Below are 18,226 nucleotides of genomic sequence, written 5' to 3' on the forward strand. Positions count from 1 at the left end.
CAGCCTAAGGCAAGTAGTAAAAATGCCATCCTTTTAGGTCAATTAAAGCTAAGTTGGACAAAATAGTAGGAAATGCAGATGAATCTGAATCTGGGGGGAGGGCTGCGGAGAGAGGAATTAGGATCCTGCCCCCATTTGCTCATTTTTTCAAGACTTGGAGATAGGTACAGGCCTAAATTTTGTCTGTTTACAGCTATAAAACAGAGAATCTGCCAACTCTGCCCATTTAGTAAATGCCTCTAATGCAACCTTGATTTTGGAAGAGGCTTGATTTGGCTCGGAATCTGCAGGGATTTTCATCAGTTGGTGAAAATAAGCAAAAAGGACCAGCTTCCTGCAGAAGAAGGACCTCTTTGTTTTACTTGTCTTCTCTTAGGCAAAAGGTGGAATTTTCTGTCTGTCTGTCTGTCTTCACATACAGACCTTGAATGGTCTCCAGAAGACACAAAAATTGATTCTTCAGTACTCTTGAGCATGCGGGGATGTGCTGGCACTCCTTCAGGGGACACCATGGGTGCGGAGGTGAGCTTCACATCACAGCAGCCACCCATGATCCTATGGACTACAACAGCTTTGTTAACCCCCAGATCCTCAGCGAGACCTTGGGCAGAGCAAGCCTGTGCCATAGACCCATGCATGGACCCAAAGCATTTTTCCCCATTCGCACAAACCCATCACTGTAGGAAAACCCTCTGCTCCCTTAACACCCTCTTCCTGGGATTTTGCAGGTCTTTTCCCACTGCAAGACCAGCTCCATTTCTGTCCAGCTGGCTAAGAGTTAAGAAGGAGAAATCCCTACAGATTTCCAGGGCAATAGGATCAGGAAATAAGGGCTGACGCTGGAGTGAATTGCTTATTTAAGACTTTACATTGCATATGCTCAGACTCTTTGGTTTGTGTTCTCTGCATCTTTAGCCAAAGGTCAAAAAGATTTCACTTTTGCGGCTCTTGTTTGCTGTGAGACTAAGCAAGAGGAAAGCCTTGCTCATAAAGCCCTGAACGCTGTTCAATCCTATGCACTGATAATGTTCTCCAGACCGCTTCATCCCATGGGGGGAAAAATCTGTATAAAGTCCGGAAAAGCTTCTTCCTGCCTTGAAACATGTGCAGCAGCAAGACCAGGTAGGCATCCATCGAGGAACAGATGGTCCAGCCTTATCCACCCCAAGGTGGCTTTGACTTGGGGAACATGTACTGGCTTTGGGGGCAGGCCCTACAGCCCCAGTGGGACCCAAAACTCACCCCCAGCTTGATTAAAACAGCCCCTTCTTGATCTGTTTGTCTTGAAAGGAGAAAAATAAAATTTCCTTGGCAGCAGGCGTGCCTGGGCTTTGCTAGCAGGAGCTTGGCATCCAGAGAACTGGGCAGCAGGGATGCACAGAGCCCGGGCTGGGCATGGGGGAGAAAATCCTCCCCACTGGTTCTCACAGCACATAATGAGGCGGAAAGGTCACTGAAAGGTTTAGCTCAACTCGTAAGTGAAACGGGGATTTGGGGATTTCCGTGCGGTATTTAGCACGGGGAAAACCTCCTCCTTGCGGCAACTCTGCGAGCCAAAGCAGAGAGCAGGGACGACAGCTGCAGCCAGGCCAGGTGGAGTCCATTTTTCCTTCCCTCCCTCCTGGGGACATCCAGCTGGCACACAAAAAAAATCCTCCTAATGAAGACAGGTCTCTATCGTGTTGGATACTTCGGCTATTTCAAACCCAAACCACATGCAAGCCCCACGATACCCTGGTGTTATCATCAGTTACAAGGTGGGAGCGACACATCCCTGTCTGCTTTAGCTCCCCTTTGCAGCAGCACTATGGTGTTTTTGTTTCTTTGTTTGTTTTTGTTTTTTTTTTAAGTTATTTACTTTTTCACATTTTTTAAGGATTGATGTGTTGTTGTTTTTTCCTCCCAGGCTCTGAGTCCTTTTTTTTTTTCAAGCTGCATGGCAGAACAAAGCAATCCTCGCCACGGAGGAGCACAGCCGCACGGAGCAGCGCGTGCCTGCTTGCGATGGGCTTTGCTGCAAAGGAGTCAGAAAATCCAAGATGAAAAGGCCCATTTGCATTTCTATTTGTGCCGTTTGATGTTGGCTACCGAGTACAACTGGAACAAGCAGCACTTTAAATAATCTAGAAAACACTATCTAGCATCCTGAGCGCTTGTGGAGTTGGCCTTTTTTTTTTTTTTTTTTTTTTCTGTTTTTTTAAAGGCAGCTCTCAGCTTGGTAGAGAAACCGTGATGGCAGCATCACTAAGAGCTCAGGTGAGCAAAGCAGTGCTAACTGCCCGGAGAACATGAGCCCAGCAGGTAATCCGTCCGTCTGTCTGTCCTCCTGGCTCCGTGCTTCTCCTCTCCCAAGGAAACCCAACCCACACAGCTGAAATCAGAGCAGCCAAGCAGCTAGAGCGAGCTGAAAGCCCGGGGAGGAAATGTGGTTATTGTGAAAAACATTAACTAAAGATGATCATGAGCACTTTGCTGAGTCCCACCTGATTCACCCCTGCCCAGGGCTTCCTCTGAGCCTGTGCTCAGCAGCACGATTTGCACCCAGCTGGGAAACACAAGCACCCTGTGATGGAAGGGGTGACTTAATCACTTTTGCATAGCTTTTTTTCTTTTTTCTTTTTTTTTTTTTCTCTCTCCTGAGTTAATTAAAAGTAGAAGTGCTCATATGCTCATATCAAGCACAGTGCCTCTGTGAGCACCACATGCTCTTCAGCAACATGTGGACAAGCAGGACTTAGTGCATTGGCCCAATTTAGTGCAGAGTTACCAGCAACACCCATTTTTCCACCAAAACTGCAAGATTCTGAAATGCTTTTAGTAACTCCAGGCCATTTTAGTGCCTTCCCAAGGCCTCCACCAAAAAGCCAAATGGAGAAAAAGCTCCGTCCCCATCTCACTGTCCTTGGAAGCTCAGAGCCCCTCTTGGTGCTGCAGAGCACGGGAGACTTTAAAGCAGTGCTGGCTCTGGGGAAGCTGTCTGGAATTGGACCCGTTGAATAGGAAACCCCCATAGTTCAGCCCTGAAAATATCCACCTTACATGTACCAGCATAAAAGCTAGCTTTTAAACTTCATTACCCTTTTCTTTGCTAGGTTTTGTGCTGCCTGCTGACATTCTCATCCTGGTACCAGTTTGGTTTTTAAGTCCCTGATGAGCAGGTTTATTACATGAGGATACGCCTGGAGACTTGGGGGTTTTGTGCCTTTTCTTGTAATGCTGGGACTTCTCCCAGCATGAAGGAAAGTGGCTTGGAGGCTGCCCTTGCCTGCAAGACCAATTATTTTCTATTGAAAAATTTCAGGCAGATACAGGATATTTGTGGTGCTGCGGTGAAAAATCAAAGTGAGCAAAAACACACTATGAGTCATTACCTTGTAAATGAAATAATAATAATAATAATAATAAAATAAAATAAAAATAAATAAAAATAAATAAAATACAGAGCTGTTTCTTGGCAGAGCTCTCCCAAAACCTCAGGCAGCCCTGGTGCTCCAGCCCTGATCAGCGGCTGACCCCTGAGCAGCAGCCAGTGATGGTGGCAGAGAAAAACATCTCCAGATTGATTGGTTTCCTGTGATGTGATCAAGCTGCGCTCAAGGAAAGCAACTGCAGGCCTTATTTTGGGGGGGGATTTGAATCAATACAAACACACAGTCTGAGCTTTTTAAGCCTTTATTAGAGGAAGGGACAAGCAGTGCTCCTGGCTTGCTCTGCTTCGCTCCTCCAGCACGAGCAGTTCTGGCCTCTGCTCCTGAGCACGTAGCCACGGGAAAGCTGCGAGAAGCAAATGGGGTGAGTGGCATTGTGTTTGGTAGGTCCCCATCTCAGCTAGCTGAACATGGATTGATGTGCCGGGATGGCCATTAGGACTGTCATCCAGAGGTGAGGACCTGCCAGCTGGCGCTTTAAAGTCCTATCCCTGGCCATGAAGAGCAATGGGAGATCCGTGGCTTGACCCCATGGAGCACAGCAGTGGCTGGTGGAACAAAGGCATTGCCTTAGGTGGCCTGCAGCAGTTGTGACCCTGAAACCCAGCACTCATGGTGAGCATCCCTGGAGGTGTGCAAGGCCAGGTTGGGCAAGACCCTGGGCAACCTGATCTAGTGGCATCCCTTCCATGGCAGAGGGTTGGAACTGGATGGGCTTTGAGGTCCCTTCCAACCAGAGCCATTCTGTGATTCTATGCTGGCGTCCTTGGGCTGCTGTCTCCAAGCAGTTCCTCATGAGAAATCAAGAGGTTAAAGCTGAGCTGGCCAACAAAGAGTTGCTGCCTTCTTGCTGTGCTGCTTGCACAGCCCTGGCTGATGGACCACAGACATGCAAAGCATCTGGAGACACCAAGAAGAGTCCAACCTGCCCTTTATCCAGCAGTTTCTGGGTTACAGCAGCCCATCACAAGGATTCCCACTGCCACCCAAGGGGCATGAACATGGATTTACATGGTCTTAAACTACTCTGAGCAGGGTTTTAACTTCTTCCCCAGCAAGCACACAAACTGACATTGTACTCACCAACCACCCCATTCCCTTGAGCCCTACCTGTCTATGAAGAACTGCCCAAAGTTTACTGATGTGCCCCGGCTACGTCTGCCTTGTTTGGCTGCACGCTGATGACTTGAGAAATGGGGACCTCCAAACAAGGTTACACTGATGACTCTTTCAGAAGGACAAGTAGATTATGGAAGTCTTCCCACTGTTCAAAACAAGCCATCTTGTAACCGCAGGTAACCGCATGCACCCACACGTTCGCTGACAGAAAAATGCATGCCTCTGGCTGTATATTGTCCTTTCACCAATGGACTGCAATTTAAACGAAAAAAAAAAAAAAAATGCACAGCTATTTAACTACTACCTGCGAGAGCTGGTGCTCCTCCAGAGGCAGAAAATGCTATCTGTTGCTTAGGAACAATCTTTATCCCACAAAATGAAGATGTGCAGCCCAAAGACTTGTTTAAATGCACCCAATGCCCGTTAAATGCACCCAGTGCCCTGCTGAGAAGCTAGCCCCCCCCCCCCCCCCCGAATACACCACGAGGAGAGGTCTTTGTGCTGGATACAACACCAGCCATCCAGTATAGCCAGCTGTGATTGGAGATACAAGGTATAGACCCCGTACCCAGCTGCACTGCACGACCCAGCACTTCTCCTTGGCACATGGAGCAAGGGCAAATGTTGAGGCAGACTCTGGATGTGTTGATGTGTAAGCATTTCTGAAAACTAAGGCTTAGAGCACTATATCAGACTGGTTATGTGTCCAGTCATTCATCTGGATATACGAACATTGTTCTGTTCCAACAGGCAAGCAACCACTATTTCATTGACACTTGCTTCACTCTAGCTGTGCCTGATGGAAACACCTAGCCGAGGTCCTGTGTGTCTGCACAAGAGCTAGTAGGCATGTCCTGCTCAGGACTGCTCCACCTTTGCGTGGCTGTGGTGGTTGTTGTTGCACCATTTTGCTTTGCTGCCAAGAAGAAAACATCCTTGAGCTGCTCAGGGGAGCTGCTCCTCGAAGACTCCCACCCCATCTGCTGCTTGCCTTGTGCTTGCTCCTTGTCAGGCACAAGAGACCTTCTGGGAACAGCAACAAACCACCACAACCAGCTCCTATGTCCAGCCTAAAGCAAAGTGCACACCAGGTCTGAGAGCAAGTCTTGGGGAACTTCAGCTAAGAGAACCTGGTTTGCAAAGCTATCTTATCCGAGACCCCAGCTGGAGCATCTGCCAGCGTGGAGCAGGTGTTGAATCGTGAGGCCTTGCAGGACACGATGCTGGAGCTCTTCTTCTTGCGGTAGAAGTAGCTGCTGAGGTGGAAGCGGAACTTGTCGTGGAGGGAGGCATAGATGAAGGGGTTGTAGCAGGCAGAGCTCATGGCGACCAAGTGGCAAGAGACCTGGATGACGTTCACGTACTTCTTGTCCAAGATGGTGAACTCCTCGTCGATGTCTCTGATGAAGTTCACCACCTGGAGGGGCAGCCAGCAGATTGCGAAGCACACCACCGAGATGGTGAGCACCCGGAAGGTTTTCTGCTTTGTTTTGGTCCATTTGTCTTGGCAGGGGTAGGCAGCACCCGGGATGTTCCTCCTCCGCAGGTGGTAGGTAATGGCACAGAAGGAGACCGTCACAGCCAACAGTGGGAGCATGTAGGACAGGAGGAGCATCAAGCACGAGTACAGCAGCCGCTCCCTCTCCTCATGCTTCCAAAACTCTTCGCAGATGATCATGTCATGGCCAATGGTGTTGAGATCCAAGTACTGGGTGTGCAGGGAGGTGGGGACGGAGGCCATGATGGAGAGCAACCAGATGCAGGCCACGATGCAGATGCAGGACTTGCGGCTGATCCTCCGGCGGATGGGGTACGCCACGACAACGTACCGGTCAACAGCGATGGCGGTGAGGGACAGCACCGAGACGAAGACGGTGGTGGCCTGCATCAAGGTGACGAAGTAGCACATGAACATCCCAAAGAGCCAGCCCCGCACCTCGAAGGCATAGGAGACAGTCAGCGGGACACAGGCCAGGCACATGATGAAGTCAGCTGCGGCCAGGTTCCCTATCAGGAAATTGGTGGTGCAGTGCAGCTTCTTGGTGAGAGCGATGAGGAGGATGAGGAAGAGGTTCCCTGTGCACGCCACAGCCACCAGGGTGGCGTAGAGCGGGATGAAGAGCGGTTTGAGTTCCAGGAGGAGGTCAAGGCCAGTGAAGAGAGGGGCTGAGCCATTCTGCCAGGAGTCATTCGGGAGCTGGCTGTGAGCCATGCTGAGGTGGGACCAGCTCTGCTTCTCCTCCTTGCCTTGGAGCCAGGCAGAGACCAGACAATTAGCCCTGAACAGGAAAGAAAAGTGCTGGGGTTCTTCTACCCAGAAGAACCAAGGTCTGTCCCCAAGATCTAGGTCCTCTTTTCCAGCCCCCACCAGCAGTGATTTTTTTTTTTTTTTTTTTAAGAGCAAAGAGGGGCAGACACGTCCAAGCTTTAGTGTGGGGAAAACGGGAACTTGGCTAGGAAGAGGTTAACCAGCGGCTTCTGCAGGGAGCTGCCAGCCTGGGGGAATCCGCTCGGGATGCTGTATGGAAAGTAGTCTGGAGCTGTGCTGACATGCAGTGGGGAGGGGGGGGAAGAGGCGCTCCCGCATTTCTTCTTGCTCTTAGTGTTTCACTTGCCAGCCCCAGCCCCTGCCTCCAGCCACCCCGCTCAGCAGGAGGGATGTCGCCCACCTCTCCCTCATCCCCTTATCTCGTCCCCTTGGTATTTCCCCCAGGAAAATTTCCCCCATTGCCTTCCCATTGCTGCTCTGGCTGAGATGTCTCGCAGCATCCCGCTCGCTGCGACCCCGTGCTCAGTCCTCCCTCTTGCCCTTTCCCCATCACTTTGGCTAATTACCTGTGGCACTTCGTTGTTTCCTTCCCCAGGTTGCTTTCTCCTTGCAGCAAAGGCAGCGGGATGGAGCGTGTGGCTGCTGTCCCCACAGCTCCAAAAAACTCCTGATGACAGCACAAGGGGGGGGAGGCAAATCTATTATAGCAGAAAGTGCAGGAAAAATGCAGAATTAACCCCCAGAACCCTGCACTGTTAAATTTACCTTTCTGTCCCCCTCACCGGGTCCTGAAAAAATCTCCTTACCCCTTGTGGGTGGTCAAAATGGTATTAATTAAATAACCAATCAGAGTTCACTGAGAGATATTATAGTTTTCTACTTCACACTGCAAGCAATGTAGCGCTGGGTCTGCACACCCTGCCCTGGAAAACAAAATCTGGGTGGAAATTAGAAGCAAACCTGATGATCGACTGAAAGAATAAAATATTCTTCTTGTTCCCTTAAGGAGGTGGGAGTCGAGTCCGCTCTCAATCCCCACTCCGGAGCTCACTCACCGCTCGCGATCCGCCCAGGCAGGCACGGGGAGCTCCTCCGGGACCCCACCGTTCCCCAGTTGTCCCAGCCAGGATGGGGCAGGGGGTTTCGTTCAGGGGCTGATGTTCACCGCAAGCCCGCCGTCCGCTGCCATCCCCGATCTCGCCCCTTATTTTTGCGGCGATGTGGTGCCGGAGCAGCGGGATTAAAAGCTGGGGAGGAGCACGGCGTTCCCACCCGCGGGGTGGGTATTCCTGGTACGCGTGGGGACAGCCTGCTCGCCCCCCTGGGCTGTGGGGAGAGGGGGGTCTGACCATGGGAAGGGGGGAATGGGGTGGGTGGGCACAAGACCACGCAGAGCTCCCCGATGGGACCCCCGGCTGGGGGAGAGGGAGGGAGGGAGGGGGGTGAGGGTGGCCGTGGGGAAGGGGTGGGCCTGCTGTGGGGTGATGGACACCCAGCTGTGGGGTGATGGTGGTCGTGGTGTGGGCTGAGGGTGGTCGTGGTGTGGGGTGGTGGACACCCAGCTGTGGGGTGAGGGCAGGGTGAGGTGGGGGTGGTCCTGCCATGGGGTGGTGGGCACCTAAATGTGGAGTTATGGGCATCCAACTGTGGGATGAGTATGGCCCAGCCATGGGGCAAGGACAGCTGTAGGATGATGGACACCAAATCATGGGGTAAAAATGACCCAGCCATGGGGTGATGCGGGGTGATGGCAGCTATGGAGTGAGGGTGGTGCAGCCATGGGTCAGTGGCCACCCAACCATGGTGTGATGGACACCCAACCATGGGGTAAAGATGGCTCAGTCATGGGGCAGGAGGAGCCAAGGGGTGAATATGGCCCAGCTGTGGGGCAAGGGCAGCTGTGGGGTAATCACCATTGGGGTAATGGGCACCCAACCATGGAGTAAGGATGTCCCAGCCCTGGGGTGAGGGCAGCCATGGGGTGAGGGTGGCTACGGGGTGATGGCAGCCATGAGGCGATGGATGCCCAGCCACAAGGCAAGGATAACTGTGGGGTGATGGACACCCAGCAGTGGGGACAAGGACAGCCCAACCATGGGCCAAGGGCAGCTGTGGGGTGACAGCAGCCCAGCCATGGGTCAAGGTATGCCCAACTGTAGCACATATGCCAGCAATGGGTGCAGATACAATAAAATAAAGCAGAATTGCTGCAAGTTTGGGTCATATCAGTACCAATGGGAGTCAAAGACTGTGAAGATTTTTTTTTCCCACTGAAGCACCAGCTTTCACCAGGCACACTTTGGGTCACCTCTCATCACAGAGCCATGGCTGCACACACCAGAAATAGGTGACCTGCACGATCCACAGGCCTTTTACCTTCAAGATAACTTCAATATCAACATTTTTAAGAATGTGGAGAAAAATCTTCATCACTAAAATGCCCTTTGCACAAACACTTGAAAAAAGCTTTTGCAATGTGTTTTGAGTCATGCAAGAAACAGGACTGGATTTAGATAGCTTGACTCTTCCCTCCTGTCTGTGTTTACAAACAACACAAATACCTTTTTTTTAAAAAATAAGCCTGAATCTCTTCACCCTTAGAATGAGTTAGGCTAGTTTTAAACAAGTATGCTTCAGGGAAATTTGGGCTTTTCCTTCCCTTCTTATTCCTTAGCTTTGTGTTAATACCTTGGGGTATTGAGAGAGCAGCCTCTTCCTCCATCTCCTGCTATTCTGGTTTTGGGGATAAGTAGCCACTAAAACACTACTACAGACAAGCTAAGGTTTTTATTAAAGTGATAGAAGTGGTTGCAGCTTTTTTAAGCCATGAGCCACTGTAAACAATCTTCTTCATCTCCTGTTTTGGCCTCTGTTTTCTTCTGTGGGGGGAAAAAAGCTTATTTTATGTTAGACACACTCTGTGAGGGCATGGAATGGCAGGAGGGCATTTCTGTGCGGTATTGATTTCCACCCACATCCATTCACTTTGGGTTTTGTGTTTTGGATTTGAAGAGAGACGGGTGCATGGCCCCAGGATATCATCCAGCCACTATCAGTTGGTATTAAAAAAATAAAAATTCAGGATTAAAGGCAAGCATGATCCACATGGCTGGAATCATGACCATTATTCCTCTCCTAAATCCATTCTATGCCTAAGCAATTTGCTATACAGAGCACAGCTCAGGTTGGAGGTGTGGGCACAGCTTTGAAGCAGGGTTGAAGCTATTTTAATGAGATTTCCCTTTTTGTCACTGATTTTACCTTCCTTTGGCAGGTTTGAGGCAGCACAGGTGAGCACTGTGCTCAGATATTGAGATTAAACCCAGGGGAGCTGCAGGGGAGCCAGGGCTGAGGCTACAGCTGTGGCAAAATCAGGCAAAGGTGCTGGGGCAGATGGAGTCAATTCCCCAGGTAGATATAAAAGGTCACAGCAGAGATGCTTTGGTTTTATTTTTCTATTATTATCATTATTTTTTTTTTTGAGGGAATTAGCCAAGTTAAATGTGTTCCTTTTGTTGTTCTATTGTGGCAGGGCCTGGTGGAGCTGAAGTGATTTGCTAAACTCAGAAATTAGCAATTACAGGGCTTAAAAAATGAAAATTAGAGTAAGACCAAGATTAAAAATGGGGATGTTCTTTTTTTTGGGGGGGGAATGATGGAAGAGCTGTAGTTGGTGATGAGAGGGCTTTCATAGCCCTGGTGTTATGGTGCAGAGGTGTTTTTGTGCTGATGGAAGAGGTCAATGAAGCTGCTCCTACAGAGCACAGAAGCAAGGAGAGATCACACAAAAATGTGAGTACTCATAAAAACCCCAAAACTCACAGAAACCCTCATTTTACTCCTACTGGGAGCTATCTGCAGCTATGCACTTTGTAGCTCTCCCCCTGCTTGTCAAACCTCACCTGCAGTGCTGGAGGAGGTTCAGGGGATGGTTGTGGGGATGGGGATGTTCTGCCATAAGGAAAGCCTAAAATAAAAGGAGAAATAAGCTTAAAATAGGAGGAAAAATAAATGGCAGGAATCGAACTTTGAGCTCCTAGCTCTCACGAAGCCCAGCTGCCTTGCTTAAGGCTGGCAAAGGAGGTGCTCAACAGATTTAGGCTGTTGAAGAAGTAGAGAATCAAAGAGCAAGGCTTAAACTCCTGCTGTCCCTTCTTTCTGCTTTCTTCCTGGCTTTATGTTGGCAATGCCTTTAAAATCTGTTTATTTCTCTGCTAGAGAGGATTTTTGCACTCGGATTTTCATTTTGGAAATGATTCCCAGATAATTTCATCTTGCTGAATTGATGTGTGGGTAAAGATCTTAGAAACAGGGGCTGGGGAGAAATTAGCCTTAATGGGTATTTATTACCACACCGTAGTTACATCACACAATTAAAAGGAGAGGGACTGGATATTGCCTCCGTATCGATTTCAGTTGTGGGATCGAGTTCATAACGAAAGACGTCTAAAAAGATTTGATAGCTGCTGAGAGGCAAACAACGGTGTCGATGTCCTCTGAGTGCAGTGATTACCGTGTATCCCTCACCTTATGCAATAGTGTTATGACAAGCTCGGTGGTAATGAGCTGAAATTAAGCCTGGGGAGAGCGGGGCTGCTGACCTGGAGGGCTGGCTGGTGCTCAGATGAGGCTGGTGGTGGCCACGTGTTTTGGTTCCTTGCCATGCAAGGGGAGCCCATGGTGATGCAGCTGCCAGAAAACTTCTTCTTCCTGGTCCAAAAGTGCCCCCAAATCAGTCGAGAGGCTGCTTGTTACCCTGGCAATGGCCCTTCTGATGCTGGTTGGCTTCAGGAGCGAATTTGGGTTGGTCCTCCCCTGGGAGGACTCAGAAAATCTGAGTGGGTTGCTGATTTACCTGGGGAATGGCAGGAGGAGTTGGCCAAGGGGATTTGTGTTTGTGCTCTGGGGGAGGGCAGGAGTTAAACTCTATTTTCAGCTGGACAGCAAAGGGCTTCATCTCAGAGCATCCCAAACTGGACAAAAACAAAGCTGAGAACGTTGGGAAGTGCAGGGGAAAAAAGCTGCAAAAAAGCCCACATGGCTGAGTTCACAGCAGGTGTCTGGCACTACCAATCACTTACTGCAGGACAGGGGATTGTGAGAAGCACGAACCTCCATAAGGAGCTGATGTGGGCTTTTATGTTTGCTCTGCACATCCCTGCAGCCCTGTCCCTGGCTGGGTGAGCACACAAAGGCTCAGGAGAAGGAGCAAACATGGGCTGTGCCACCTCTTTTCTCTACTGACCCTGAGCAAGGGCAAGGAGCACGCAGAAATCATTCTGGCTTTGCAGGTTTTGTTCTGGAGGGGGAGAAAAAGGAATGAAAACCAAATCTTTGTTTCTCTTCGAAGTCAGAAGTGCCAATCCCTGTGTGCCCTGCAGTAAGGGAGCATAGCGTAGCAGGGCTGCTCGTTATTTAACCCGCTGGAGGTCTGGGTGCCAGCCCCAAAGCAGGTTGCTTCCCAGCAGCTCCCTCATATTCAGAAGTCTCTGATTCCCTGTGAAAGATCTCTTCATCTCAGTGGTTTATTGAAGTGAGGAAAAATTAAAAATAATAATCATTATTGGATGGAAATGTCTGGCTGGTAACATGAATGGAAACTCTCAGAGCGGTCCTAGAAGACGCTTAGCAAAATGATGACTTTGGCAGGAGAGGGCTGTTAATTTGTCTCGATCTGATGAATGTGGGTCGGTGTTATTAAAACTGGCTGAGAGCTGACTTTAAAGGAGAGCACTCATCTCCACTAAATAACCAGCAGGAAGAAAATAATCTTTGCTGCCATACTGCAGTCTGGCCAAGAGCTGCTGTTAATTTTAAACAGCAGGACAATCTGATAAGGAAAGCAGAAGGCTCTTAAAAGATCGTTTTAGATGAGAGATGTGGCTTGAAAATGACAGCAAAATAATAAATTGCTGGCTGGGCTGGAGCTTGCCCACCTCGGGCTGAGGCTTCACCCCAGTCTGGGCAGCAAAGCATTTCCCACTGCACAGCCTCGTCCTGGAAAAGTCTTTTCTGACCTAATCCTCATCATTTCTAAAGAAGTAGAGGAGGGATTGCTTATCCCAGAGCTTGTATTGCACCACGCCAGGAGTTTTTTGGCTCTGTGTGGGTACAGGAGGCCAGACAGGTGGACTCGAAGATGGTTTGAAAAGCCCTGTCCTACCCGGCTCATTCCTCATCTGCTGTCTGGCAATGTTTCTTGAAGCACAAACACTTGAGTAACCGGCAATGATATCCTCGTCCCCATCCTACCCCACACAGGTGATGATCAGGAACCTGAGTTTATGGTTTTCAACCCCATTTTTAAATGCTGGGGTCATCTTTTAGGAACAGCTGCGGGTTGCTGGAGCTGCTGATGCTCAGCATCTCCCCAGAGGGACCACACAAAGCCACTTAGGGGAATGTTCACCTTGGCCACCTGTCTATGAAGTGGCAGTCACGGCGTGGTCCTTCCTCCTGTGGCCGGCTGCATGCTCTCTCAGCTCGAAATCCTAGACAGCCTGTCAATTACAGAGGAGCAGCATATTCTTAGCATCATTACGTGCCGCTGCCAGCTCATGCTCTGGATTGATTTCCTCTGTTTAAGCACACCGTGAGCTACTTTTCCCCGTATTGGTGGGTGGGAGTTCTCAGGAAGAGCAGCCGCAGGACGATCAGGCTGCCACCAGCTTCCCGTCCCCGCTTTCTTGTGAATGGTGGCGAACCCTGGCCTCGGTGATGTGCTGAATTTGTGTGTGGGCTTGTGCTCGATAGGTGTGTGTAACAAATGTTTACAGCAGATTATATTCCGCAGAGATGCTAGTCAGCCTCAGCCATCGCCTGTTTATTATTTTTTTTATGTTAGGTGCTGCTTTCGACAAAAAGATGCTTTAAGAAATTTGGTTTTCAGTTTTGGTTCCTTCTTCCTGCATGCTGCTCAATGTGCTCCTTTAGCCTGTCTGTTGTTTTGGTCGGTGATATTAAACAGAAATGGCTCTCACCCTGCGCTGACAAAGCTGCAGTCATATTGTCTTAGATTCCCCTTTTTTAACTTTATTCTGTCCCATCTTGAGAACAAATTACTGGCAGCCGGATGATGATGTGTTACAATGCTGGTGTGATCCATACCCCTGGGAGGCTTAAGGGGGTAGGGAGAGGCTGTTTCATGCTGAGATAAGGGAGAATTGTCATTAAAAGGCACAGAGCTGGGGAGCTAACACTTCACTTGTGATTACTGGTTTCTCACATCCTAAAAAATCACCCTCCCTATTTGATAGTACATCTCTGCTGGTAAGTCACAGCCTGAACACACTGCTTGCAGACAGTGCTACCGTGGACCAGCCCATGCTTACTGATGGTTTGTTTTTCTCCATTGCTGTGCTGTTATCGGCAGCTCGTCTTTTGTTGCTGTTATTTAGATTGGCACATCTCCCAGCATGTAAATTATTGCCACTGGTAGGAAGGCTGGTGTTGCTGTAAGCCAAAAATAAAAAAATCCCTAGCGGAAATACTGTTTATATCAGCAAGGGTTTATTTGATTGAGGGCTAAACAGCTTTCTTTTCCTACAATAACCCAGAACAGCTTAATGTAATGTCCTTTCCAGTTAAATCACGTGTGGCATCACCCAAGTGCAACACTACATGCACACATCAGTTTTACTCTCAGTTTAAGCTACTTTATTTTTTTAAAGAAGTCTTAAAATATGAGTTCCTGTTACTTTTATGATGATTTTAAGTATAGACCAAACCCAAGTCTGATTTCCTGTAGCTCGCTGTGTCCAAAGGGTGGACCACATGAAAGCTCCCAGTGTGTTTGTCCAAATACCTGTAACACGGTGCCTTCAGTGGCTGTCTTCTCTCCCCTTCAGCAACATAGGATTATGCCACTCAAGTGAAGTATTTCTATGTAATAAAAGTATAGGTAGCTTAAAACTAGATACTTTGTGTACTTGGAGCATTTTTAAGCCCTTTTTGCTCTTAGGCTGACAGATGGGTTCTTTTAGTCCTGCTGTTTACTCACCAATTGAGTTAGACCGAGTCAGACAGCCTTGGGAACAAGCTGCCAATTGCTGGGGCTGGATCCATCGCTTGATCGGGATGCAGTCTCCAATTAAATGCCAATCTATAAGCGGTTAGGTTTTGGCAGGTCTAATTCTCTCCTGAAAAGGTGATCCTGCAATGCTTCAGGACCTAATTTACCATCTTGTGCTGACATTACCAATCAAGAGCCACAAACGGAAAACCGGTGTTTCTTCCTGACCCGTGTCCAGCATCACAACACAGCAACAAAATACCACAGAGTCCTGCACTCATTCGGCTTTCTTGGCTGTGCCAAAGCCGGTAGGTGGAGCTGGTATTACACCGCTGGAAGCCAACAAACCCTTTGACAACACAGTTGGTGCTGCTCAGGGAGGGAGCTGACAGAGGCGCGTGCCTCACGGACAAAGGTCTCTTCAGTTATCACTGAAACAACCAGTACTAGTTCTCGTCTCATTCTCCATCACAAGGCGTTTGTTTGACTTTCTGGCATCCGTTCTGCTTGATACTGATTTAATCTGAGTTTTTGTTTGTTTTACTTACATCCCTGGATCTGATGAAAGTTTTCAGGACCCTCAGTTTGCCCCTCAGTTTGGGGCAACAGGCCTTACTCCAGGCCATCTTGGAAGAGCATGCTTTACAAATACATGGGGTTGGAATATAGATGGTCTTCCCTGCTACATTCAAGCAGATTCTGCTTTGCAAAATTACACTCAGAATAGCTGGTATTTTGGACAAATTGAGGCAGATGGCCTTCCCGTTTCTCATTCTTCTGTATGAGAAGCACAGATAAATATAACTAAGCAGCGAAGGACATATGCGTGTCTTGTTGGAGTATCAATGCAAATCTGAAGTACTCAGCTAATTCTGTGTTTGGACAATTCTTCCCCAAGCCCTTTCCGTGAGCTTCTGAGCTACTTTTAAATAAAATGTTGAGTACTGCTAGCTAAAAGAAGAGCTAAATTATGGGGACCTGAGACTTTAAATGTTTTGGTACAGTTATTTTGAACACGTTTCTTGCTCAGATAGCTTTAATGGGAATAGACAAGATGATATAAAGCATCTTCACAGTCACTATTTATCACAAGAAGTAAGGGTATTGACTGTAAAATAGCCTGGGAACAGAAAAAGAAACGACATTTTTCTCTCTTTGTACATACCATTTCTGATAAATACTCAAAAGCATCTTCATTACAGCTTGACAGCACAGGTGAGAGAGAGTATTTACAGCACATTATCTGACTGTACAGCATAGCAGTTTTATTTTTAGAGATAAATTAATAGGGACATTTAAAAGATGACAAAGAGACCCTCTTCAACACTGCCAAAGCTTTGTAGGCCCTGTATCATTGACTTTCAGGTGATTCACCATATTTCTCTAACCTCAGTGTTTGCTCTAATGGAGAGCTCTGAGTGACTTCTTTCGTAAATGGCAAGGCTGGGGTGGGTTGTTACACAGGTAAGGCTGATTGTGTGGGCAAACACCAAGTCACGACGCTGAAGAAGCAGCAACAGAATAACAGCTGTCAGGGGATGAAACAATAGCACCATTTATAATTGTACAGAGACAGGAAACAATGAAGGTGGTATCAAGGAGCTCTTTTTAAAAATGTATTTTCAGAGAGATACATAATGAACAGTGTAGTGTGCATAAGCTGCTAGAACTACCCCTGCAATTTCTGTCTAAAGAGCTTTATCTGACAGAAGATGTACACTGCTTCCCTCTATCGACCTTTAGTGTCAATGCTAAGACAGAAAGCACCGCTCACAGAAGCATTAGTCTTATACAAGTACACAATTACTGATTCTTTGATTAATAATGGGGAAACAACCCTCTGTGGAGTGAAACAGGATGAAGAAAATATATATACTGAAACATATTTGAAGTCAAATACTTCTATGCTAGTTTGTGATTAAAACAAGCTATTTGTAGCCTCCTTGGTTATCACACTTGTTTTCCTGGTGTAGGATCTCATCTGACACTTTCCTGGAAGGACCGAAGGAGATGAGAGAAGCAGACACAACATGACCAATAATAAAAATACTCCCTCTCCAGCCTGTTCTGTATCAGAGAATTTGGATGGCCAATAAAGTGTGATATTTTAGGAGGGAACATTACAAGGACAGGAATGTTAAGTAGTCTCCTGTTGCTACAATCTCAGTATTATCATCAATTTAACAATTGCAGTAACAGTTTCCTTTAGGACTCCAAGTTCAGGTAGGTGAACAGTATCTGTCCTCCTCCAGGCACAGCTCAAGGCCAGCTCAAACATAAACAGTTAAGTTTGATAGAAAACACAGTGGACTTTGCAAGAAAATAATACCCAATTTTGTGATAAAAGAGGTACAAGACAGGAGGAAAAATTGATTCAGTGTTTTATCTGTTCTATTCTAGACCATTATGTTTTCTGATTTTTCTGAACAACTGCTCTTTCTTTTGTTCAGAGTGCCTCCTGACGAGTTACAGACAATTCACATTCATACTGGAATGATTAGGTTGCTACAGGTCAGGACTAGATCGAAGTAGGATTTCAGTTCAATGTATGCCGTTTCACTTTTACTCACAACAAATGCCAGTCACGATCTCTGGAGGTCCAGAGCAGTTTTTTTTTTCCTCTTTTGTTTTTTAAATGACTGACAATTGGCGCTTATACCCTCCTCCCCCATTTGGGTTATTTATTACTGTTGCTGCTCACAGCTTCGTTGGGGTTTGGACGAGAGGTGTGGCGTGTGTCTCACTGCTCAGCAGCTGGAGGTTCTTCGGGCTCCTGCTTCTCTGGCTGCGATTCTGGAGGAATGAGGTACTGTACTTCTTCAGTATTGATTGCCACTTTATCAGGTTGTAGCCAGCGCTTTAGATGCTCTAGCGTGCTGAGGGGAAAGCAAAGACAGAGTGAAACATAAGAGAGCAGTTTCACAGGAAGGTATGAAAAGATCTGTTAGCTACACTAACACCAGAAAGGGGGGGAGAGGTTCCAAAAAGTACATCTACATCCTATAATGCTAATGATATGGATACTATAGATGTACATAAATACACACTTACTCTCTCATAGCCTATCTCAGACTGGCTGGTTTGACCGGAAAAGTTCTACCCCATGCTGTTTAAATACCGACTAAAGTTTATTTTAATTCTGAAATTTCTATCTATATGCTTATCCTGCAGGAAGTGTGATACATGCCATTTAGTCCTTGCACTGGAAAATTACTTGTTCTTGCTCTTTCACCAGAGCAGAGTTTTACTTGGTGGTGGCCGTGAGATGATTTGTGTATTTAAAAGTTAAGGCTTGTTTAATTACATTGCTGGATGAGAATCAAGTAATCTGGTACCATGCAGGGGTGACCTCTAACTTCACTCGGTCAGACTCTGGTGAGGAAAATATTTTCATGAATA

At 47.7% G+C, this 18,226-nt stretch overlaps 1 protein-coding gene and 1 long non-coding RNA gene across 2 annotated transcripts; one reads left to right on the forward strand and one right to left on the reverse strand.

Moving 5' to 3' along the window:
- Window positions 1–418: 418 nt before the first annotated feature.
- LOC118168284 lies at window positions 419–3,143 on the forward strand. Its single transcript, XR_004751463.1, has 2 exons — window positions 419–522; window positions 1,933–3,143. It is a non-coding gene; the product is annotated as an uncharacterized LOC118168284 (long non-coding RNA).
- A 1,782-nt stretch (window positions 3,144–4,925) lies between these two features.
- Window positions 4,926–7,434, reverse strand: LOC118168407 (prolactin-releasing peptide receptor-like). The gene is made up of 2 exons (XM_035328774.1): window positions 7,383–7,434; window positions 4,926–6,826 (listed from the first exon to the last, which is right to left on the reverse strand). Exon 2 carries the CDS (start codon window positions 6,757–6,759, stop codon window positions 5,668–5,670), a length of 1,092 nt encoding a protein of 363 aa, XP_035184665.1. The 5' UTR covers window positions 6,760–6,826; window positions 7,383–7,434; the 3' UTR covers window positions 4,926–5,667.
- Between the last annotated feature and the right edge of the window lie 10,792 nt (window positions 7,435–18,226).

The sequence above is a fragment of the Oxyura jamaicensis genome, chromosome 5 (assembly GCF_011077185.1).
Source record: "Oxyura jamaicensis isolate SHBP4307 breed ruddy duck chromosome 5, BPBGC_Ojam_1.0, whole genome shotgun sequence".
Classification (NCBI taxonomy): domain Eukaryota; kingdom Metazoa; phylum Chordata; class Aves; order Anseriformes; family Anatidae; genus Oxyura; species Oxyura jamaicensis.